At 37.1% G+C, this 24,073-nt stretch overlaps 5 protein-coding genes across 6 annotated transcripts; 3 read left to right on the top strand and 2 right to left on the bottom strand.

The window, feature by feature from the left end:
- Positions 3,681–6,296, top strand: LOC104782851 (biotin synthase). Its single transcript, XM_010507904.2, has 6 exons — positions 3,681–4,003; positions 4,272–4,451; positions 4,783–4,889; positions 5,253–5,458; positions 5,622–5,761; positions 5,849–6,296. The coding sequence occupies exons 1-6, from the start codon at positions 3,791–3,793 to the stop codon at positions 6,146–6,148; spliced, it is 1,146 nt and encodes a 381-aa protein (XP_010506206.1). The 5' UTR covers positions 3,681–3,790; the 3' UTR covers positions 6,149–6,296.
- LOC104782849 (probable glutathione peroxidase 3, mitochondrial) lies at positions 6,468–8,613 on the top strand. 2 transcript variants are annotated; one of them, XM_010507902.1, is made up of 7 exons: positions 6,468–6,719; positions 7,114–7,190; positions 7,389–7,450; positions 7,538–7,656; positions 7,745–7,912; positions 8,004–8,051; positions 8,414–8,613. In XM_010507902.1, the coding sequence occupies exons 1-6, from the start codon at positions 6,552–6,554 to the stop codon at positions 8,034–8,036; spliced, it is 627 nt and encodes a 208-aa protein (XP_010506204.1). In that variant the 5' UTR covers positions 6,468–6,551; the 3' UTR covers positions 8,037–8,051; positions 8,414–8,613. The 2 variants fall into 2 exon arrangements, with proteins under 2 accessions (XP_010506204.1, XP_010506203.1); XM_010507901.1 differs by having other exon boundaries at positions 8,409–8,613.
- On the bottom strand, positions 8,591–9,648 carry LOC104782850. The gene is made up of 2 exons (XM_010507903.2): positions 9,020–9,648; positions 8,591–8,928 (listed from the first exon to the last, which is right to left on the bottom strand). The coding sequence occupies exons 1-2, from the start codon at positions 9,528–9,530 to the stop codon at positions 8,849–8,851; spliced, it is 591 nt and encodes a 196-aa protein (XP_010506205.1). The 5' UTR covers positions 9,531–9,648; the 3' UTR covers positions 8,591–8,848.
- LOC104782848 (inositol transporter 1) lies at positions 15,509–18,913 on the bottom strand. Its single transcript, XM_010507900.2, has 5 exons — positions 18,486–18,913; positions 18,087–18,157; positions 17,662–17,997; positions 16,548–16,841; positions 15,509–16,461 (listed from the first exon to the last, which is right to left on the bottom strand). The coding sequence occupies exons 1-5, from the start codon at positions 18,631–18,633 to the stop codon at positions 15,775–15,777; spliced, it is 1,536 nt and encodes a 511-aa protein (XP_010506202.1). The 5' UTR covers positions 18,634–18,913; the 3' UTR covers positions 15,509–15,774.
- LOC104782847 (histidine protein methyltransferase 1 homolog) lies at positions 20,712–23,922 on the top strand. Its single transcript, XM_010507899.2, has 8 exons — positions 20,712–20,964; positions 21,433–21,610; positions 21,769–21,831; positions 22,246–22,312; positions 22,401–22,501; positions 22,808–22,852; positions 22,943–23,422; positions 23,506–23,922. Exons 2-8 carry the CDS (start codon positions 21,476–21,478, stop codon positions 23,674–23,676), a joined length of 1,062 nt encoding a protein of 353 aa, XP_010506201.1. The 5' UTR covers positions 20,712–20,964; positions 21,433–21,475; the 3' UTR covers positions 23,677–23,922.

The following is a 24,073-nucleotide window of genomic DNA, read 5'->3' as shown; positions in this document are numbered from 1 at the left end:
CTATCAACGATCAGTCTATCAACGATCACACACATGAATAGCAAATAATCAAACAATGATCATTGAATAATATTAGTCAAAATAGAAAAGAGAAGAAGAGACGTACGTGTTCTGGTTTTGACGTTTCGTGAAGGAAAGCAGAGAAGACGTCAAAGACTAGTGAATCGTTTATATAAACAGGGGCGCAGGGAAGTGAATCGTTATATATAAGCCGTATGCCCTAGAATATGCCCTATCATTCCTTTATTGTTTGAGTTTTTCTATAAAAAAGAGGTTAAATTGCCTATTCTAAAACGGGACACTTCAATTATGTTAAAAACGACTCGGAGACGTCCCCGTTTCCGTACCTTCCCGTTTCCTTTTTCTGCTTGCCGTCCCTGCTGTCTCTGAAACGGCTGAGAAACGTTTCTTCGCTGTCTTCGTCAGGTATCCGTCCCCGTAACGAATCCAGGACGGGAGACGGTGGTCGACAGGCGTCCCCGTGCATCATAGCTGTGAAAGATGGCTGCTGCTTGAGTTTCATTTCAACCCAATGCACATTATTGCCAGGTAATTTGTAATTTGATTATGCATCTCTTGTTATTATTATTATTATTGTTATTGTGTCCTAATCTTTCTTGGTCGTCACGTCTCCTTGGAGAGAAGGAAGGCTTCCCAATCTGTGACCACTTTGACAAACTTGTCGTGGAGGCTTTCTTCACAGGTGATATGCCCAACTCGTTGCCTGAGGTTACCACCACCAGTGATAACCTGCAATTCTACGAGGTAGGTTTCCCTTTTTAGCCCTTCACACATTATTTAGAGGAAGCATGCCTAGCTAGAAAACACATTTTGACTTGATTTTTGCAGTTGAAAGAGTCAGAGCTGGAAGAAGAAAAGGATTGGCTTCTTCTCTAGTTGGAACTCTCGTTGCGCACCAATTCTTTCCCGGTGAGAACAAAAAAAAAAACACAGACTTTTACAACAAAAAGAGGATGGGAATTTGTGTACTAGGTGGTAGGTTATAATGAGATCTCTTCTTCATGTTGTTGTGTTGCAGTTCTCATCACTGGGTGAAAGTTCATTTGACCTGAAAAAGGTAATTGTGCAAACCAGAGCAGATGTGTTTTCTAAGAAGAAAACCAAGTCCGAGAATGCAATCTTCTACATTACCTTCACATCCTGTGCCCAAGACGGCATTCGTATCATAAGGAATGCTATCATAAGGAGAACAATGGATGGAATTCCAGGTCATTTGTCCCTTGAAGTCAAGTGTTTGGTGTGAAAGCCACCATTATGTGTTATGTTTTTTTAAGTATCTTATCGTCCCATTATGTCTTTATGTATTTAAGAATCTAACCGATCTTGAAGGCTGTTCGTTTGGTGAACTAGACAAAATATCTGGATACAGTATCAAGACGCAGTATCTGGACGCAACATCTAGATGATGTTCGTTTGTGTTATTGGTTCATGTATCCATAAATTGTATCTCGATTCAATTATGTTTGTTTTGTAATTTGATATCTGTATCTGGAACAATATATGTAAAATACCAAAAAGCCTTTTATTTTATCTTGAATATGTTTTAGTGGTTTAAATTTACTTATGTTTTTTTGCTTATTTATATATTAAATAAATATTTAAAAATGAGATTTTGTGTTATTGGTAGAAAAACAAAATTTTGCAATTTTGGCGGGAAAACAAGATTTTGCGAGTTTGGCGAGAAAATAAAATTTTACATTTTTTGCGGAAAAACGTAATTTTGCGGTTTTGGCGGAAAAATAGAATTTGTGATTTTGGCGGAAAAACGAGATTTTGCGATTTTGGCGGGAAAACATAATTTTGCGGTTTTGGCGGGAAAAAAAGATTTTGCGAGTTTGGTGGGAAAACGAAATTTTGTAGTTTTGGCGGGAAAACGAGATTTTGCGGTTTTGGCGAGAAAACGAGATTTTGCGGTTTTGGCGGGAAAACGAGATTTTGCGGTTTTGGCGGGAAAACGAGATTTTGCGGTTTTGGCGGGAAAACGAGATTTTGCGGTTTTGGCGGGAAAACGAGATTTTGCGGTTTTGGCGGGAAAACGAGATTTTGCGGTTTTGGCGGGAAAACGAGATTTTGCGGTTTTGGCGGGAAAACGAGATTTTGCGGTTTTGGCGGGAAAACGAGATTTTGCGGTTTTGGCGGGAAAACGAGATTTTGCGGTTTTGGCGGGAAAACGAGATTTTGCGGTTTTGGCGGGAAAACGAGATTTTGCGGTTTTGGCGGGAAAACGAGATTTTGCGGTTTTGGCGGGAAAACGAGATTTTGCGGTTTTGGCGGGAAAACGAGATTTTGCGGTTTTGGCGGGAAAACGAGATTCCGCAAGTTTGGCGGGAAACGTAACTTTGCGGTTTTGACGGGAAACGTAATTTTGCGGTTTTGGCGGAAAAACATAATTTTGCGGTTTTGGCGGGAAACGTAACTTTGCGGTTTTGACGGAAAACATAATTTGCAGTTTTGGCGGGAAAACAAAATTTTGCAGTTTTGGCGGGAAAACGAGGTTTCATGTTTTCTGGTAGGAAAACAAGATTTTGCGGTTTGACGGGAAAAGCGAAATTTTGCGTTTTTGCGGGAAAATGTAATTTTGCTGTTTTGGCGGGAAAACGAGATTTTGCGGTTTTAGAGAAAAATGAGATTTTGCAGGTTGGTAGGTGAAGAATTGGAATTTTAGAGTTGTATGTATATTAGAATTGAAAAAAAAAATATTTTGTAATTATTTAATTAAAATAGGGGTATTTTGACTTTTACAAATTATGGATGAGTTTACCTCATCCAAACTCTCTAAAAAATCTCATCCAGAAATTCAATTTTTTTTGGATGAGTTTTTAAAATGTATCCAGATATTGTATCTAGATGAGTTTCTAATTGTTACTAAACGAACAACAATAAGCATTTACATCCAGATATTGCATCTGGTTCACCAAACAGAACATGACCTTGGTCTTTCTTGAGACTAGTTAAGAATGCCTTGTCTTGCTTCTTCCTTGCTTGTCATGCAAGTGATAATGACTTTGAATTCCGTTTTGGTTCTACATGAAATTGTGCAACGTTAAGGAACACCGGGTTTGTCGTTTATCTCTTTTGTTTGCAGTGTTCACCTATAATTTTGTTGATCCACTCTTATCTGTCTACTTGTAAGAAAAGGTCATCTATACTAGTCTCACCTCTGTCAATTTGGAGTATATGAGTTTTGACTCTTTGTCTTTGAGTTTTACTTGCATTCATTTTCAATTTTTTGCTGCCTCATCTCTTCTGTTTTGCAGTTTCATTCTTATTTGAACGCCTAAACATACATTCTCCGAGTCTTATCATGAAAAATTCTTAAAAAAAGGACACATCAAAGAAACAGTCTAATGGTTCTTCATACAAAATAACAAGCTGTAAAAGCGACAGTTTTCACAGGCCAAAACGGTTAACTGAGTCTATTATATATATGAGTTACCCACATGAATTTTTACAACTTGGTTACACAATTGACAATATTCTTGAAAACGATACTTCTCTCTCTCACGGCGGCTCCGGCTAGTCAATAACGAACGATTCAATGAAATAAAGAAGAAACGTCTTATTATTCTTTAGCCCAAAATATAAACTGGGCCTCTTAAAGCCCATTTAATTGTCGGAGTTTTGTCACTATGTTCTTGTAGGACCACACAAAGGCGGAAACTCCAACGGTGGCTGGCTTTGGTTAGGTAAAGAGTCTCACTGGAGTGAAAACTTTTTTAGCACAAACCACCAAATCTGGTAAAAAAAAGTCATCTGATTTGCAGATCAAATGATGCTGGTTCGATCGGTGTTTCGATCTCAGTTGAGACCCTTTGCCTCGTCGGGTGGTCTACAGTCTGCTTCTTGCTATTCTTACTCTTCTTCATCTGCTGCTTCATCTGAAGCTGAAAGGACCATCAGAGAAGGTCCAAGAAATGACTGGAGCAGAGAAGAAATCAAGGCTGTCTATGATTCTCCTGTTCTTGACCTCCTCTTCCATGGAGTAATTTTTTTTTCCCCTTCTCGACTCTCTCTCACTTACTCTTCCCTTTGTTGTTCAATCTACTCTAGTTTCTGTCAAATTACAATAAAAATCGGATGAAAGTATCGATTTTTAGTTTAGCCCTGAACTTGAATCTCTTTGAAACATTTGTCTTAACTTCCAGGATTCTTGTCTGAGGAATTTAGTGTATATTCCCAGAACATTGTCTTTGGTATTCTTCATTTGGTTGCTCATCTGATTCTGTTATGTGGGCTGTTTGGGTTTTCAGGCTCAGGTTCATAGACATGTTCATAACTTCGGGGAGGTTCAGCAATGTACTCTCCTCTCCATAAAGACTGGTGGGTGTAGTGAAGACTGTTCATATTGTCCTCAATCCTCCAGATATAGCACTGGAGTGAAGGCACAAAGACTCATGTCCAAGGATGCTGTCATTGATGCTGCAAAGAAGGTTAGCAGTTTTCTTGTGAATATATTTTTTGCTGAATGTATGTTCTTTAGAACAATGTATTAGAAAGAAACTTGAGGAATGTTAAAACTGGCAGGAAGGTTTCATAATCTAGTCCCATTATGGAACTTTGCTTTTATCCCCTGATGTGGCATATGTATTCATCAATCTGTTTTCTACCCAAAAGAGTCTAAGATGCATTCTGTAGACACTCATTTTTCTCTATAAAACTACTAGTTTGAGGATGTTTACAACTGAAAATGTAGGATCCGAGAATCTTAAGAGTGTAATAAGGCTCCTCTGATTTGAATTAACGAAGTTAATGCGTTGTTAGGCAAAAGAAGCTGGTAGCACGCGTTTTTGTATGGGTGCTGCTTGGCGAGATACTATTGGACGGAAAACCAACTTCAGCCAAATACTTGAATACATCAAAGAAATAAGGTACCTTTCCCTTACTATTGTTGGCAATACCTGAGGAGTTATTATAATACCTTTTTAAGTTGGACTTTCATTTTAAATCTCCTTGTTTCTATTACATATGATCTCCTTGCAACTGCTTTCCGTATTAAAGCAACTGCTCTATAGCCTAAAATATGATTCACAGGCTACGATTACTAAAAAAGTGTTGTGCATTCTTTTTATTGGTTTTTGAATGAATCTGTTGAGTGATTTTATCATTTTATCTGTCAAAGTAATCCTGTCAAAGTGAACTTGGATCCGTGAGAAAAGTGAACAAGATGTTGAATATAGTCTCTTGGCTGTAACATCTTTATGCTTACTTTCTTGACTCTCACTTCGCAACAGAGGCATGGGGATGGAAGTTTGCTGCACCTTAGGCATGATTGAGAAACAACAAGCTTTAGAGCTAAAGAAGGCTGGCCTAACTGCGTATAACCACAATCTTGATACTTCAAGAGAGTACTACCCAAACGTTATCACTACTAGAAGTTATGATGATCGCCTTGAAACTCTTGAGCATGTTCGTGATGCTGGAATCAACGTCTGTTCAGGTAACTTCGATATGAAAACAAAGAAATTCTGACACTATACGAAAACCTGTCTCCATCTTGATCATTACACTCACTATTCCCTAATATTTGTTGATTTGATAAAATCCATATGGATAAGAACAACAAATGTGTTCTAAAGTCTTTTCTCTTAACGGATGAACAGGAGGAATCATAGGGCTTGGAGAGGCAGAGGAGGACAGAGTAGGGTTGTTACACACACTAGCAACACTTCCCTCTCACCCCGAGAGTGTTCCCATCAATGCGCTGCTTGCAGTGAAAGGCACTCCTCTTGAAAACCAGAAGGTAAATCTCCACAATCCAAAAGCACAAAATGCAAGTCATAGCTACATTATGGTAAAGGGATTTGAAAACCTTTTGTGTTTTTTGCAGCCGGTTGAGATATGGGAAATGATCAGGATGATTGGAACCGCACGTATCGTAATGCCAAAAGCAATGGTGAGGTTATCTGCTGGGAGAGTCCGGTTCTCAATGCCCGAACAAGCTCTCTGTTTCCTTGCTGGTGCAAACTCTATCTTCACCGGTGAGAAGCTTTTAACCACACCAAACAATGATTTTGACGCTGACCAGCTCATGTTCAAGACATTAGGCCTCACTCCTAAACCGCCAAGCTTCTCTGAAGATGATTCTGAATCAGAGAACTTCGAGAAAGTTGCTTCCGCTACTCACTAGTATTATTATCCACTTCAGTGTTTTTTTTTTCGGGACACTATAAAGCAGTCCCATTTACCATGTAGTTGACGGTTTTGTGATACGACTGTTCGTTAATCCTTATTCATATATGTCTAGATTTTCATCTGAAAGTAAACTTGTTATTCTAGAGTGTGACCATTGAAGAGAAAAGGTGCAATTAAATCTACTATTTATAATTAGAAGTCAGCAATAGTGTTTTCAAGGCTGATATGGGCTTAACAACTAAATCGTGGCCCATGTAAAGCCTATCAAAGCTTCAGACATTACTAAATAAGTAAAATAGTAATACCAAGTCAACATGCTTGTTCTGTTCTGTTCTGATATCGTCGTCCTTGTTCACGGAAGAGAAGACTAAGCAAAAAAAATTATTTCTTTTTCTGCGATGCCTAAATCAAGCAGATGGGTCAATCATCGAGCTCCCTCTAAGACTAAAAAGTTGGTTCTCTTCTTGTTTCTAGCTTTTGTCTTCTACATCTACAGATACCCTTCTTCTTCTTCTTCATCCACTGTGGAACAATCATCCAGTTCCATCTACAACATTTCCGTTAAGGTATATCAGCTTAAACTAGGCGTATTTAGAAGCCAGTAGTTCACGTCGCGTCGATGTTTAGTCCTGATTCTGAATAAATCATTCGACTTGATTGAATTGATTTGTAATTTGAGTACAAAGATGTGATTTTTAATAGGAAATCAAAGAGATTGATGTTAATATCGTAATTGCTGATGTTTTATTTATGAAAATTTTATGTTTTACTTAGGGATTTAGCTAAGATACTGAAATCTAGATGAGTGCCTTCATTTAGACTTAGATAGCTTTTGTTTTGTGTTTTGCTTTTTAAGTGAATCTTGTAATGACACTATGCCGTTTAAGTTTACGAGTTCTACAAGATTATATTTGTCATAACATTGTAACTCCGTATCAATGTCTTTAATTGAAAATTCAGGACATCGAAGGTAAAGATGTGAGTTTGAGCAAGTTCACCGGAAAAGTGCTTCTTATCGTCAATGTAGCCTCTAAGTGGTACGCTACTAACTCTTTAGTTTTTCAGAAATACCTATTCCATCTCCTAAATCCTCACAAACTGTTAGCTTATAAGTTATGTTAGGAATTGCATCTACCATCTAGTGTGATTATGATACAATGGCTAACAGAAGCGTTGCATATAATGTGACTTTATAATGGCATTAAATCTAGAATCTTGTTGTCATGAATGGGCAGTGGTCTAACACATGGAAACTACAAAGAGTTGAACATTTTGTATGCCAAGTACAAATCTCAAGGTATGTCTCTTTATCTTGCTGTGGCTTTCTTAGGCTTATTATAACTAATGGAATAATTGTTAAGTATTGAGGGAAGCATCGTTTCAGGGCTTGAGATCTTAGCATTTCCTTGCAACCAATTTGGCAGCCAAGAGCCAGGTAGCAACATACAGATCAAGGAAACAGTTAGCAATATATTCAAAGCAGAATTCCCAATTTTTGACAAGGTCTCAAAAACTTTTGCACTGTGTCTCAATTTTTCCCACACGGTTTCATATCTTTGTAGTAGTTACATGTCTTCTTTTCTAATGCAAGATTGAAGTCAATGGAAAGAACACTTCTCCCCTTTACAATTTCTTAAAAGAACAAAAAGGAGGATTGTTTGGTGATTCTATCAAGTGGAATTTCGCAAAGTTTCTGGTAGACAAACAAGGAAATGTTGTGGACCGATATGCTCCAACTACATCACCTCTTGAAATTGAGGTTAGTAGATGTTTCCCCTCTTACATTGCTATCATTTCTCTAGATCATTAAAGGATCTTACTCTGTAGTTTTCTCGCTCTTCTTATTGTAGAAGGACATAGTGAAGCTATTGGCATCAGCTTGAACATACATGTTAAAGGTGAGTTTTTTTTCAAGCCCCCAATGAGATCTCTCTATATCAGATCAATCTCACTTTCCCTCTCTGGAATAAGACAACAAACTAATTCATAGGTTGTAAGTTATAAAGGGTTAGATAAAGTTCTATGTGGCATGTGAACATTTATATCTGTAGTTAGAACTTGGAATGCAACTGTTGCCAAACTCTTAGGGGCAGTTAGGTTTGTAATAATTCCTCCTACAAGCTCATGAGTGAAACATAGAAGCAACAGAATCTTGTGAAATTGGTTATCACACTTTCAAGTCCAGGAATCAGAACTATTTTCTCTGGAAATGCTCATGGAGACAAAGGAATATAATGTGGACTGTTTTGGTGCAGGACAGAAGAGCAAAAGCATCGTATCAAACATGTCTGATACTGAGAATGAGAGCCACTTCTATACTTATCCCGTACCAACCTGTATGTTTTATCTAACACAATTCATGGAAAAGAAGATGCTTGATTGAATCTGTGAACCACATGTCTGTAACAAGACCCCAAATATGTTTATGAAATATCAATAAAGAACACAGCTGTTTTCATTTATTTCCTCTTATTATCAAATCATTCATTACAACAATGTCCTAAGCAAAATCTTGGTTGATCATTAATCATTTTATACACACAGTCAGAACAAAGAGCTTTACAACAATGGGTGTGTATCCAAGCAGGTCCAGTCTCATAAAGAGATTTCACTCCTGCAAACTTGTTCAATCATCTTCCTTCCCCCGTCCGTTGATTCCTCAACTTTTTGATTGATCAAAATCCAAATCTCTTCATCAAGTACATAATCTCACAGTACAAGCCACAGCTTGTGCCCAAAATTTCAACCTTGCTTTAACATCATCTGGATTATCACCTGTTTTCACCCAAAAAAAACATAATCAGAAAACCAAAACATAAACATATAAAATGCAATTGGAAAGAACTTTCGAAAACTTGAGACTTACCAGGACTAGAGATCTTCCAGCTAGCAATAGGACTTACAGGAGAATCAAGAACCGAAGATTTCTTCTCCGGGTAAGAAGAAGAAGAAGAATGGTAATGGTGATGATGATCTTGATCGATGAACTTCTGACTCATGGAGTAACAAAGCTCAAGAGCAGGTAAAGTATTACAAAGCTCAGGGATCTCCTCGTAGTTGAAACCAAATCCAAGATCCACGCAACCCTTAAGCTCCTCGAGATCATCGTCAGTTAAACTCTTGGTTCTCTTCAAATCATCGTTGACCGCTGAATCTAAAACGTAGCCTTCTAACAACACATTGCTCTTCTTCTTCTCCAGCTTCTTCGTCTGCTTCTTGGACCGAGCAACACCAAAACCATTGTCGAACTCTTCTTCTTCATCAGATCCACTGTAAGAACAAGAACTGAAGCTGGAGGTAGTAGAGATCTCGCTGTCGGAATCAACGTCAGCTTCGTAGGAAGAACAACGAGAGACAGGAAGATCTGAGTCGCACATTGTGTTGTGACTTGTGAGTCTCCTCTGTTATTGTTTTGTTTGGGAAGGGTGAGAAAAGGTGAAAAAAAGAAAAGTGAAGAGAGAAAGAAGAAAGAAGTGTTGCTTTATAAGGAAGCTATTTTATCGGGCGGCAATTATTTTTATTTTTTGTCTCTTTCTAATCATCATGTGGTTACTAATCAATTTATGTATGTGTATGCGATGATATAAGATGGTCATATATTATATCAAGGATGTGTGAGTAAAATAGGGGACCACCATGTGCGGCTAGAATCGTCGTCAGAGATCATCGAATCGTCGTCAGAGAGCACCTTTTCCACCAATTATTATTATTCCTCCACCGCTTTTTTAGCCCTTCATTAGTTAATTTAGATACTAAATTACGTATTAGATGTGTAATTCTCAAATATTACTTCGAAACTCTTAACGAATTGGACATTAGTTTACACTTTACACAGCTTCTTCATCAAAATGTAGTTTAGAAGCTAGAGAGACTTAGCTTACGTGTGGAGGTTAAACTTAATCTTAACAAATCTAAAATTCTGTTGACAAATAAATATATTGATACTACAACTCATCGATCGCTAATTATTTTTTCTCAACAATATTAAACGAAATTGGAGAGACTACGTACCTTGATACGTCATTTGACCATTTTGTGTGATTACAAAAAGACTACTAATTCATTCATATAACGGTTTAAATAAGTTTTTGATAACAGTTTTTCGACTTACATTAGCATAATATTTCTATATATATAGAAAGTTTTTTTTAGACTATCATTGGTTGATAATGTGATATCCATTGTTTCCATCGCAAGTGATTCAAATATTTCCAACACCAAGAGATAAATCTCTATATAAATCGGTTGTATATACCATATCAGTTTTAGTTCCTTCAGTAAAATTTGTTGAAAATTTAAACACAAAAACGAAATGCGCAAAGCAATACTTACTAATTATGTACTACATATATTTAATGTTACATGTTTAGTCATATAGAGTAGTAATGTATGCACACATATTTCATATCTAACTTTTCGCGACCGCAACAAGAAGTCGTTGCTCCAAACTTGTTAGGTTGCTGCAGTTTACTTTATCCTATTGAAAACAGATTATTGCACTCAACATTAATAAAAAAATCTATTCAATTTAATAGAGAACTTTGGTATTATGTTGATGAAAGACTAAACTATTAGATAAAATAATGATTTATATACAAATCTAATTATAAAACAATTCACCTTCGGCCTGCGGCCTGCTAATAAGTCGTTAGCCTCGAGATGCGCCACGTCAATTTTACATTTCCCTACGACTTAAAAACAAAATTTTAATACGACAAGTAACTTTAGATTCCGGAATAACATTTGGTTTTTTACTATTATAATTTTATTTTGTATATATCGAACAAAAAGTGTGGCTCTTCAATCCTTCTATAGCTTGATCGACATATGTTTTTGGCGTGCGGTGAAGTTAGTGCGATGAAGCTAACCCGTGGAATGACTATTAGGGTCGGTTACCAAATACCAAAGCGAATCCAAATTATTTGCATCCATAGCTAATCAATTTTATTTATTGCTATTTTTGTAATGTATTGACGCAAATCAGTGATTACTTTGTATAACATTATTGTATTACTTATTTCAGCGGTTTTATATTTTAGTTAGTCATGTTTGATATATCACTTTAGATCATATCTGTATGTTAAATGTTTTCACAAAGAGAACTCAAGAAGAGTATATCTATTTGTATAATTGTTAGATATTGTGGTTTATTTAACGAGCTTTTTTCATAATATCATGGATTATGTCTGCTTAGCAAAAGTAGCAACTATGTATACAAAGCGGAGATAATAATTGACTAATTGAGTTTGATGGATAAGAATATTAAATACATACATAATACTATGTATTAATCATTGGTTTATTAAGAAATAAACTCCTTTCTGCTGATAATTTAAGTTGGTAACCAATCCTCATAGCTTTTGTACGAAAACTATTTGCTGTAAACAGCTAAATATACAAACATAAGAGATCATAAAGAAGAAATATTGTAGAAGCCAAAAGAAGATTGCTTCTCGAAATTTCTAATGGAAAAATTAAACTATGAAAGAAAATTCATATCGTGGTCCAGCTTTTGATGAGCTAATTGGCTTAATTGACAAATTAACATGACTTTGATATATGGTGCGCCGGCGTTAGATGGAGACAAACGTGTCATGTTAATATATCTGACATTCATGTCATATATGTCATGAGGATGATGGTCACATGACATGGTATAACTACAAAAACATCATAGTTCTTTCAATGTGGGATATATGCATAGTCAATATAAAAGCAAGATAATAGGGCATAGCTATTTTATGTCATGACGATGATGGTCACATGACATGGTATAATTACAAAAACATCATAGTTCTTTGCCATGTGGGATATATGTATAGTCAATATAAAAGCAAAAAAAATAGGGCATAGCTAGTTTGCATGGTATATAGATGCCAAACCATAAGTTGCCCATATTATTTGTTCCTACAGAACGAAAGGCTCCAAATGATTGAGGTAGTGTATATGGCGCTGCGAAGAGAGTATAATAAATGCGATTCTTGTTCACTAAATAATTTAATTGTATGTTGATTTTAATTGGTATGAAGTATGGTTTCATTCAAATTGTAATTTCGGTACTTACCAAAGTTGTAATTCTCACAAAAGGAAAGCACATATAACCACAAATTCTACCCACTCTCTACTCTAGTTCATGTAACTAAATATCCAAAAAGAGAAGAAGGAGCACGAGATACAAAAGTCAGAAGTCTCTAATTCATGTAACTTTTGTTGGATAAATTAACTAAAGTCAGAAGCAAGTGAGAAAAATTGTTACTTTTTTAAGTTCAAAAGAAGTTAGTTTAATTTCAATAATTGTGGTGATGTAAACAATTTAACAAAGCATGTGGAGGAAGGGTGTAAGCTAGGGGTTTATAAATGTGGAAGCAGAACAGAGAATCACATGTGAATGAGAGAAGAAGACAAAAGGCAGGGGAGACGCCACGTGGACAGTTACGATAAGAAATTAAAGGGCTAAAAGGGATCATCAAGAGAGGGGGGCTCACCACTTGAAATAGAGACAAGAAGAGACCCAACAACTCACATGTCCCCATTTCCTTCTTTTTTTTTTTTGGTTATTCGGCTCAACAAATCAATCAGCACCACATTTTACACCCACTCTCTCTTTGGTCTTCACGACATTCATGTTCAGTTTAGTCCCATTTCCATCATTTATCATTTGTTCTCTTTTATTTTTTTGTCGACAAACACTCCTTTAGATTAAGTTACAGGTTTACAAACTCTCCTCTAAGGGGAGCCGAACACAGACCAGTAAACTTACACAGGAGGAGATTTGACCATGGTATGTTGTTTACAACACATGATACAACAAACCATGAAATATAACAGAAATAAACATAACTAGGCTTAAAAACTAAAACAAAGGGATTAAAGACCCAAAAGATAAAGATCTCTACTATGCTAGTAGGCCATCCAAAGATGGGAGTGTGATCTGTTGCCAAACTGATAACTCCGATGATAAACATTGCCGCATAGGATTCATAAGATTCCTAGCAGTTTTACGCTTCCAATATTGCGTCTGAAGTGTCGAAACACCCATTCCCTGAAAAGGGAGGTCGCAAGAAGGATGAGAAATACATCTCACAGTCCCAGAACCATAGTCTGCAAATAGAAGAGAAACCCAAAGCCATATGATTGCCATCCACGGTCCCGAGCCAAGCAATAAGCTTCGTAGAGAGATAAAGTCCTTGCGTATGGCTGGTGTACAATGATACACAAGCGTATCCATTCACATTGAGATAGACATCAATGACGGAAAAACATGTTTTCTCCCATTTGAAATTGATATGAGAAGACACACACCTCGCAGTTGAGGGATATACATCAAAAAGGTCTCTCTTTGCTCAACAAAGAGGAATTTAAAAGAAACTCTTTCCTCAGAGGAGGATACAAGGGGCTCAGAGTACGACACTACAAAGACCATCTTTCTAAGTGTGTTCGTACTGCCAATATGCGTTCTCGCATGTATGGTTGAGGTGAAGTTTTTAACAGCAATATCCAGTAAGAATAAAGATACCATGATTCTCTCCATAATGGAGGATTTTGATGAGAACAATTTCTCCAAAAAAGAAGGACTAAGTGTAAGTGATCTAACACATGAGGAGGAAAATGAGATATATAGGAATAAAGCTACAAAAAGACCCTTACGGAATAAGAGTTGTACATTGGAGCTACAACGATACACTTGCACAATTTGCAGATATAACTTTTGATGCTTAACTTTTGATAAAAGCATCAAATCTAGTAAGTTAAAACAATACATCTTAACCACTAAGATGATTCGTGCTCTTTCCCTTTTACATGAAAGGAGCAATCTCTCCACATGGGAGGAAGTGATTGAATAACGGACTAGACCACATGACAATCTGGCCCAGGTCAAGGCCCACCATAAAGCAAAGCCGTAAGTGGTGTGAGTGAGAAAAGAACAGACGGCTAGGTTTAGGGGAAGTGTCAAGAGAATCTCGCCGGAAATGAGACAACGGGAGAAACCGGCTGAGCAGAGACCAGTGAAGGGAGGCGGATCTCCTCTACTACGAAGGAGTAGCCGTTGACGGTGTTCAACGGGATCAGATCTAGATTTACCATGCTGCGAGAACTCAAGTGAGGGAATTTTGGCTACAACACCCGTCAACTCCAAGCATAACCCGTGGTCAAAAAAGCAGAAACTGCTTTGTGGACATGAGGAGAGAGGGATGAGCAACACGAGAGAAGGAGATGAGTAAGGTATGTGCGGCGGATCCGGTGACTCTAGTGGAACCAGTGTGTGGAGAGAATTCCGGAAAATGTTCTTCACTTGATAGTGACAAAATTGAATAAGAAGATTTGGCTGATTTGCTCGCCAGCGCTGCGAGTGGCTGGCAGAAAGAAAGAGAAGGAATGGGGAAGATCTCACCAGAAACCATGATAGAAGTAAGGAAAAAATATCTCGCTGGCGACTAGAGGCCGACGGAATGCGAGGAAGGTCTTCGGACGAGTGGGTCCGAGAAAATAGATGAAGAACGCCGTTTAATAGTAAGTAGAGTCTGAGAATTGTCGCCGGAGAAGACTCATCTTGGGGATGAACGGCTATCTCGACTTCTGTGCTTGGGAGAGAGTTTCAACTAGGCGTGCGTGGAAGACTTATCTTTTATCATTTGTTCTCTATACCACATGTTCTTCTCCTTCATCTTCTACTATCTTCTAAATTTTTTACTTTTATCTATCATTCACGGGTGATATTACGAATGAGGTCTTTTTTTACTCACGGGGTGACAATCTTGAGGAAAAAAGTTCGATAAATATCATTGGAAGAAATTTATATGCTTGGAGATATTATATGGGTTGTGAATCTTTTTTTTTGGTAATCTGAAAAATCTAGATCAAAACTCAAACTAAACTTATACTAATAGTTATTGAACTCAAAAGATATACTCGGGAAAAGTCGAATTTGATATTGAACTCATTTCAACTACAACTAGATAACTATGTCTAAAAAGAAGATCATATAATTCAGATAAGAACAAAAAGAATCGAGAAAAGTGATAAAATAACCATTGACACAAATAGTATTGAGTTACCAGAACACAAACCTACATTGTATAGTGACACATAAGACAACACGAATGATACGTTTGCACATTATCCAATCCAATCATACATTTTGGTGGCCCTTTTATGTCCCTAATTTGATTGCCGTGTCCACTACAAATTTAATGTTCTTTTTCCATCTCCCTTAATTTTCTTTTCAATTAATGTTTTGACAAAAAAGACAGTTCATCTATGTTCAATGGAACACAGTTCTTAAAGACAAGTCTTATGTTTGTGCATCAACATTCATCTATTCAATGCTTTTGTCGACTCATCTCTCCGCTCATCCTTAGTGGCAAAAACAAACGTACCGTTTTGCTCATAGACACATATGCATCATAGAGATTTGAAGACAACAAATCTCTAGATCATAAGACATTGAAAGAGATTGGGTACCAAAGTGGACCCTAAATGTATGTATTTACAACAAACACAGTTCCTAACAACACATTACAAATTCCAACATCACATACATATCAGATAACTAAACCGGAACCAATCCCGGTTTAGTGCTATGTGATTTCACAACGTATAGTCATGACCCGTACAAGATCCTCAAGAAGAAGATCCCTGCTCGAGTAACACCTCCTCCTCCACGTTGTTGCTATCACTGCTACTGCCCCAACCGCTGACATTTCCATAAGCTCTTTCTTTCCAAATCTGCTCAACTTCCGAAAACGTTAGCCCTTGAGTCTCAGGGACAAACACAATCACAAAGAAAACCGCAAGAACAGCAATTCCCGCTAAAATCAAGAACGTCGTTCCTGTTCCAGCAGCTTCTGCGATTGACAAGAATGTTTGTGCCACAATCAAATTGCTGATCCAGTTAACTGTAGCTGACATGCCTCCACATATGCCTCTGTATTGTTGTGGGTATATCTCTGAGTTCACTGTCCATGGTACCGGTCCCATTCCCGGTGCAAAGAAAGCAATGTATAGAGCTAAGCCAAGTACAGCTAGCCAACCGTAAAGCCCTCCATCGTTTGGTGCATCAGGTTGTTTGAAGAACGAAACAGAGAGGATTACGAGAGATATAATGACGCCGAATAAACTTGATAGAGCAAGCTTTTTCCTTCCACAATGATCGATGAAGTAAATCCCTACGACGGTTCCAGCAGCGTTCATGGCAGCAACAATGAGTGAGAGGAACAAAGCAAGCTGGTTTGAGTGAAATCCAGCCATTTGGACTATTGTAGGGCTGTAGTACATTACAGTATTGATGCCAGTGAACTGCTGAAACGCCTGTAGAAATTTCGACAGTACTTTCAAAATCTTAACGCATATAAATTTTATGAGTCAAAGACTGCAAAAGTCTACATGTACTTTACCTGAAGCCCTGCTCCGGCAATAAATGCGAGTCTCAATTCTTTGGATCTGAAAACATCCAAGTAACCAACAGTGCGGTTCCTTTGTTTTTCTTCCTCTTCAGCTGCTGAAAGATGATCAATCTCGTCTTCTAACCGCGAGATGTCATACATTTTAGTGAGCACTTGGATGGCTTCCGCTTTACGGTTCTTCATGAAAAGCCATCGAGGGGATTCTGGCATGAAAAGCATGAGGCCAAACTGAATAACAGCGGGAAAGCCTGAAACACCAAGCATCCATCTCCATGTTCCTGGAACCTGCCAACAACGATCTTATGAATTCAGAAGCTATCATTAAATAACAAAATCTCACTTTATCTCTGTAGTTTCTTAGCAATATGAAAACTGGTCTCACTTATTTAAGTACCAAACGACATTTGCATAAGGATCAATAACAACCTTCCATTTTCCTAAATCAAATTCACTTGGTTTTATTGTAATAGTGGGAAATTAGTTTCAAATTCAAGACTAGATTAATGTAAAGGACCACCAAAGAGTGACCTTTGTTGGAACTCAGGGTAGACTTATTTTCTCGTCATGGCGAAAGGACAGATAAGCTGCCAGGACATGAGGAACTGCAGCAAAGTAAACTTGAACATTGAGATAAATCAAAATCAAGGTCATAAAGATCATCTAATATCAAATGATACAACACCCACAACGAGACTGTAGCATGATTTTGTTAACTACATCAGCATGTCATGAGACACAGAAGTGAGAAGACCAAAGACGTCAACAGCAATAGAAAACCATACAGTGTTCACCTTCTCTAGTCTAGTTCTATTTCAGGTTGTAAAAACAGTATAGGTAACATAAGCAAACTTAAATACTGAATTCACAATAATCAACTTTCTTGGTTCCAGATCCTCTAAAGCATTGATAGATGAAAAGGGGCAACTTGTAAACCCATCAACAATTATGAATTCACGGACAGGTATGGAAATTCCTAGAATGCTTACAATGAACATAAAATGAATGGCGCATTGTCAATCACTTGCAAAGATAGCAGCTGTTGCACAACTTTACCAAAATTCAAAACTTTTTTTATGGCGAGGAGAGATATGTCTAATTAACTAACCTGCGTGAAAGCGGAATTAACGAGGTATGAAAGAAACTGTCCACCGGTGATCATCAATACATTGGTGCTCACAAGTCCACCTCTCACTTCTGATGGAGATGCTTCCGCTATATAAACCGGCGCAGTCACAGAAGCAACACCAACTCCCAAACCAACCAAGAGACGACCTGATATCAAAACATACGGATCAGGAGCAGCAGCCATAACGATTGCCCCAGCTGCAAAGACAACATCAGCAAACATAGTCGCCTTTTTACGACCGTAGTAGTCATTGATCCAACCTCCTGCCGCAGCACCGATCATTGCACCAACTATAGCCATACTTACAATAGTTTCCTACAGTATAACATTCTTCATGTCATGGATCACTCACTACAAACACAAAAAGTTGCCAGCTTGGAAGAGGCTAAGAAAGATTTACATACCTGTAAGAAACTGCTCTGTTTAACAACTTGGAAATCATCCTTAATGTACAAAAGGGCACCGGAAATTACACCTGTGAAAGGAACAATTCTTAAAGGCTTTAGAGAACACAAGCCACTACTAAGTTCAGTGACATAACCTAAACACAATTCTAACTCATACCCACCTAACCAATGATCAGAATTAGGCAACAGTAGAGATCTATTTGAGACAAATAATGCAGATTAGAATTAGATTAAAAGACTCCACATTCGATTCAATTTACAAAATTCCAACAAATGGGCCAGCAAAGAAATCAAATCTAAAGCCTAAAAGATCTGAATTCGGGAGTATAGTTAACCATGGGCAGTAAGAGAGAGAGAGAGAGAGAGAGAGAGAGAGAGAGAGAGAGAGAGAGAGACCTGTGTCATAACCAAAGAGAAGGCCACCGATTCCAGCAGTAACAGTCAAACCCAGAATATAAGAATTCCCAAAATATGACATTCTTCTCTCAGGGAACATATCCAAGTACCCGGAGCTCCCAGGTGCGGTTTGGATCGTTAATGTCATCTTTCTTATTTAACTCTTCTCCCTACCCAGAAAAATCTGCTGATTTCGCCGGAGTTTCAATAAATTGCGATTGGTTGAAATGGAAAGGAATCTGTTTTCTTCCCTAATTCTGCAAGACCTAACCAACAAAATTTCCAAATATGGATTTCCCCCTTTCGGAATAATACCCCAAAAAAAATCGGATTTTCGGAACTCGCCGTCGTAAAAATGTGGCGGCACAAACGAAGCCGTGAAAATAAAGGAAACGTTTTTGAAGACGACGATATGATACAGACTACTAACAGACAATAACGTTTTTTTATTTTAATAAACGTGGCCACGTGGCAAGCTTACTCTGGATAAGGTTGTCTTATTTCAAAACGAACAAAACAAGTGTTACTCTCCGCGTTTATGTAAATCTGTTCTACTCGCTTTTTTTTCAGCCTCTAGTTTTTGTTCACATTTCATCTTTACCGTTGGTTTTGTTGTAGTGATCACCACGCGCGTAAGTGCACGTGTAATATTAATTGATTTTGACATTTTGTATGCGTAGGCGCGTATAATCACGCTCTCCTAGAACACTCTATCTAGTACTAGTATCTACAGGCACATGTACCCATACTAAACATAATTAGCATGTCTTAATGAATGATATAACCATTTTAGATTTAAACGTTTATTACGACGACTTACGAGTAAAAACACTGATCGATAAGTAAATTGGCGAATTATAATCTAGATAACACAAACTTCTAAACCTATTGCGCAAAATTTAATAAATTAATACTTTGTTTATTATCCTATTATGTAACTGAAAATTTTAGTATACAAATATTTCATTGGTAGGAAATTGCAAAAATGATTTTCTAACCAAATGAGAGTCATTGAAAAAATGGTAGATTATCTTGAAAAAATGATTTTCTAACCACATTACTAACTGATCTTGAAAAAATGAAATGGTAGATTATCTTTAACATATTATTAACTGATCTTGAATACCATAATTAATTCGCTAACAGATTCAACCAAGAAGAATATTTTATAATTATGCCTACACGATGTTTTCTCATTCACGCCTTCTTTATGATGATTTTAGCAAGGGGTTTATCATCCAACATTTGGTGGAACTAATCGGTGTGTACCACCCTAAGCTACAACTAGAAATTGTGTTGATCAAGAGCAACATATGGAAAACAAACATACACCATACCCGTCATCATCCGTTTGTTGGAGTCTTACCCTTATCTTCCTCCTAATGTTTGGGTGAATTGCCTAGACAATACGATCATCACAAAAAAAAATAGATTGCACATTACTAAATGATTTTGAAAAAATGGCATGGTAGACTATGTATTCTAACTCCAAAGAGACAATTAAAAAAAGATATTATGACATTTAAGAGTCAGATTTATTTGTTAGAAAAATACATATGTAAAATATTTTACTTTTTATTTTTTATTTTTTTGCCAAATTTTTCTTATGTTTTACTTATATTTTACTTATGTTTTGCATTTTATTTTTTTACTTATGTAAGTAAAGAATAATATTGTAACCATTAACGGAACCCCACACCAACCCATTCTGCAAATTAAAAAAACAAACAAAATTTAATTAGATAAATAAAAGGAGGAAAAAATACCCAAAAAAAAAAATACTTAAGGCAGACAAGGCCTTGGCTTTTTCAGCCATATACTTCAGTTACACACTCTCAGTTTTGATCTTTATTGCGTTTATATAAATCCTCGATCGTTATGTATTAATTTGCATGCACCACTTCTGAACAGTTGGAACAATATTTCAATCCAAAGGAGCTGAACAGTATTTTTCCAAAAATGTGTTAATTAGACTTAATGTCTATTACATAGAGGCCTTTTAATTTTGAGGCCCATACATTGGTCTTTTACGAGAATTAATTAAATTCGATTTTCCAGGAAATGAGAATGAGATAATGTAAATGCGACCAATCAGACCACGACCAAAGGACCAAAAGAAAGTGGTCACTTCGAGGATTTACGAAGAATAAAAAGGACCAGAAGTGTAAATAGTTAAGGGACAGGTGTACAAAAAGCAGACCAGCGGGTCTGAACCGAAGCTTCGATTTTGTTGGTTGGTTGGCCAAACTTGGTCTTTCCAGATTATTCAATTATTTTTGTAAAGTCTTTTGCTTTAAACGTGTGAGAGATCGCTTTGCTCTGAAATTTCAACCTTAGTTGCTCCTGTTGATCCCTAAATTTTCGCCGTGTTTGAGAAGACTCTCATCTTTTTGCCTTTCTGAATCCAATTTCGTGACGAGAACTTCTCCTCCGCCTGATCATTTTCTAATTTATTATCCTCTATAAGCAAGTTATCTCTGTAAGTAGATTTCAGTTTCTTTGCTGTCAGTTTCTTGATGCTCCATTTGATACGGTTACTCGCTCGCTTAGGATTGAAACTAAAGTCAAAAACTTTTGATTTATTTTGGCTTATAAGAAGAACTACTGTTCGTTGATGGTTCCTGGTTTTGATTTTGATCCTTGTTGGTCAGTTTAATAGTAAGGTTGTGTAACAATTTTAGGATTTTTCGCGTGGATCTCGCAATTGGGCTTAGTTTTGAATCTTAAAGTTCTCATTTTGACTTTTTCTTTGTCTGCCAATTTCGATATGAGTTGTCACTAAGTTTATCGGTGCATATTGTTCAAAGTTGCTTTAGCATTTATGTGTTTGCATCTGCGTTTGGTGGAAATCATGATGACTAGGGTTTTGGGGTTTAAAGGTTTAGAGTTTTAAGTTCAGAGTGTCGATTTTATTACTAAAGGTTAGATCTTTTGTTGATATTTTTAGATTGTTTACCATTGGAGCGTTACTGAGAATCCAGAGATAAAGAATGCGTGCACCATCTTTGCTTGCACAATGCTTGCCTGGTTTGCTGCCTCAAGACCGAGGTGGTGTGTCTGCTTTATCAGAGAAAGAGAAGGATTTGCAGCTTCCAACACCAGCTGTTGAGATCATACCTTCTAAGGTTGTTGTTTGCTCGTTGCTAGTTTCTTATGACTTCTTCCTTTCCAGGGCATATTCGGATTCACCATGTATTTTACCTACTACTACTTCATTTTGAGAATGGAGTAGACCTATACTACCTTGCAATTCTAATGCTCTTTTCGTTTCTATCTTTTGTAGACAGCAGCTCATCACAGGTATTCAGGGGAGAATCTAGATGTGCTCGGTTTACAAGTTTTTAAGGTACTACATATGCAATTTTTAATATAGTTAACCACTTCTAAGCTTTGAGGGAGTAGACATAAAAGTTAAAAACTTGTTATCAAATCTTTATACAAGATTTAACATGAAGAAATGAGATTGCTGGAAGGACCAGTGACGCGGTAGGATGATATTATAATACTGGTTTTAAGAGTGGATATATTATACTCTACCTTTTCTTGGGGAAAATGTGAAACAGAAAGTAACCAGACTGTTTTTCTTTGAGAACCTAGTAAATAAGTCTACTATATGTTATAACTAGTATGTCTAGAAGTGCACGGTTTGCTTGATCTTTATAAATTGTCATTCAATAGTGAAAAACAAGAATCGGTTCTGGTGAGTAACAATGTATAGAATATCCTAACCTTTGGCATTGTAACCATTAACTTGTTGCAGGGAAAAGTAAGTGTTGCGGATATGATCGGGCTCTCTGGTTCAGAAACTGCTTCTCTGAAAAATGAAGGTATGTACTTGACATGGACTTTCATCTGATGTTTTCCTCCGTTTATGTATCATAATAAACTGTAAAAAGTTAAACTAATGTTGTGTAGGCTCTCTGAAAAGTTGGGAAAGCTCTATTGTTCTTGTTAATGTCCTTAAAAACGAAATCCGCGATGGACAGCTTAGTTTCAGGGGTAAAAGGGTCCTTGAGGTACCCCTTCTCTTCTGTACTCTTTTTATAGGAAAGCAAAGCTTATCTCACTGAACGTAAAATGGCACAAAAAAATGTGGTCTGTCACTTATATACTTCAAGATAAGCAGTAATCTCAAATCATATCTCTGTAGCTTTGTTAAAATGTTTACAAATTCGTTCAAACCTTTTACTCTCATTTTCTGAATTTGTTGAGTGTTTTTATTCTTAATGTTATATTGTGGTGAAGATGTTATGGATGCTCCATTTTAACAATTGCGTTCTGACTTATCAGTATATTTTTGCTTTGTATGGTGACTTGAACAGCTAGGTTGCAATTACGGAGTTCCTGGGATATTTGCCTGCTTAAAAATAAGTAAACTGTCACTGCTAGATAGCTATTACTTTCACATTTCTAGAAAACATTCACATAATTGCATCTTGTTTGCTTTTTTTCTAAAGGGTGCTTCCTCAGTCCACTTTCAAGATCTCAGCGCAGAAACAATAAGATGCACAACCATCCCAAACGTTCTTGCAAACCTCGAGCAAGCTCGAGACAGGCAAAGCCGTCAGCCAGAAAGCCCACTCACACCATCAAGACAAGCCGTCTCTGCATCTGTTCGCTTCTATGCAGGAGAATGGGAAGAGCTCTCGACTGTTCTATCCATCATTAGAACAGATGTCCTTGAACCAGCTATCCCTGCATTGAACTTGAGCTTCTCAGAAGAAGATTTTATGGATGGATGTAGCAGTCAGGACGGGAGCATTACAGGACAGCCAGATCTCTCCTCAAGGCAATCGAGGAAGCTCTCGGGAAGCAGAGCGTGGGAAAGAGCCAACGAGACTGATCAAGGAGGAGAATGTGGATATGATGTTATCCTAATGACCGAAATCCCTTACTCGATTACTTCTCTGAAGAAACTATATTCTCTCATAAAGAAGGTTGGTTTTTTTTAATTACCATTTTTGACTCAGTGGTTGTTTCCTGTTATACTGATGGTTGTGTTGTTTTGATGTGGAGACAGTGCCTGAGACCGCCATACGGTGTAATGTATTTGGCAGCAAAGAAGCAGTACGTAGGATTCAGCAGTGGAACGAGACATTTGAGGAACTTGGTCGATGAAGAAACGATCTTAGGAGCTCATTTGGTTAAGGAAACTACAGACAGAGATATCTGGAAGTTCTTCCTCAAGTAGGCGTAGAAGAAGAACTCACACTCATTGAGTCATGTTGACCAAGCAAACATTCTGCAGCCAACGTAAGTTGAAAGAAAGAAGTCAAATACCGAAACATTGTTTTTCTTTAATGTAGCTATATATGCAATGATGTAACTGATGAAGATCCAATCTTCATTTATCTTGGTGGTTCCTTCATTTGATTTTTTGTATGGATTCAAATTTATATGAAAGTTGGGCTAAGTTAAAATGCCTCTCTTCTGTTTATACATATTGAAAGTGAAACATTGAAGTTTTGACTGTTACATAAGCAAAAATGATGAAGGGAGACAAAAAAAGTTCTCAACTTTGAGAATAAATCAAATTAGTGGGGGGTATTGGTTTAAGATTTTAAGAGAATTTTAATGACTTTAAAAGT

The sequence above is a fragment of the Camelina sativa genome, chromosome 4 (genome assembly GCF_000633955.1).
Source record: "Camelina sativa cultivar DH55 chromosome 4, Cs, whole genome shotgun sequence".
In the NCBI taxonomy this organism is placed as follows: domain Eukaryota; kingdom Viridiplantae; phylum Streptophyta; class Magnoliopsida; order Brassicales; family Brassicaceae; genus Camelina; species Camelina sativa.
Note: the sequence above shows the minus strand (reverse complement) of the source record. Positions and strands in the feature narration are given on the sequence as shown.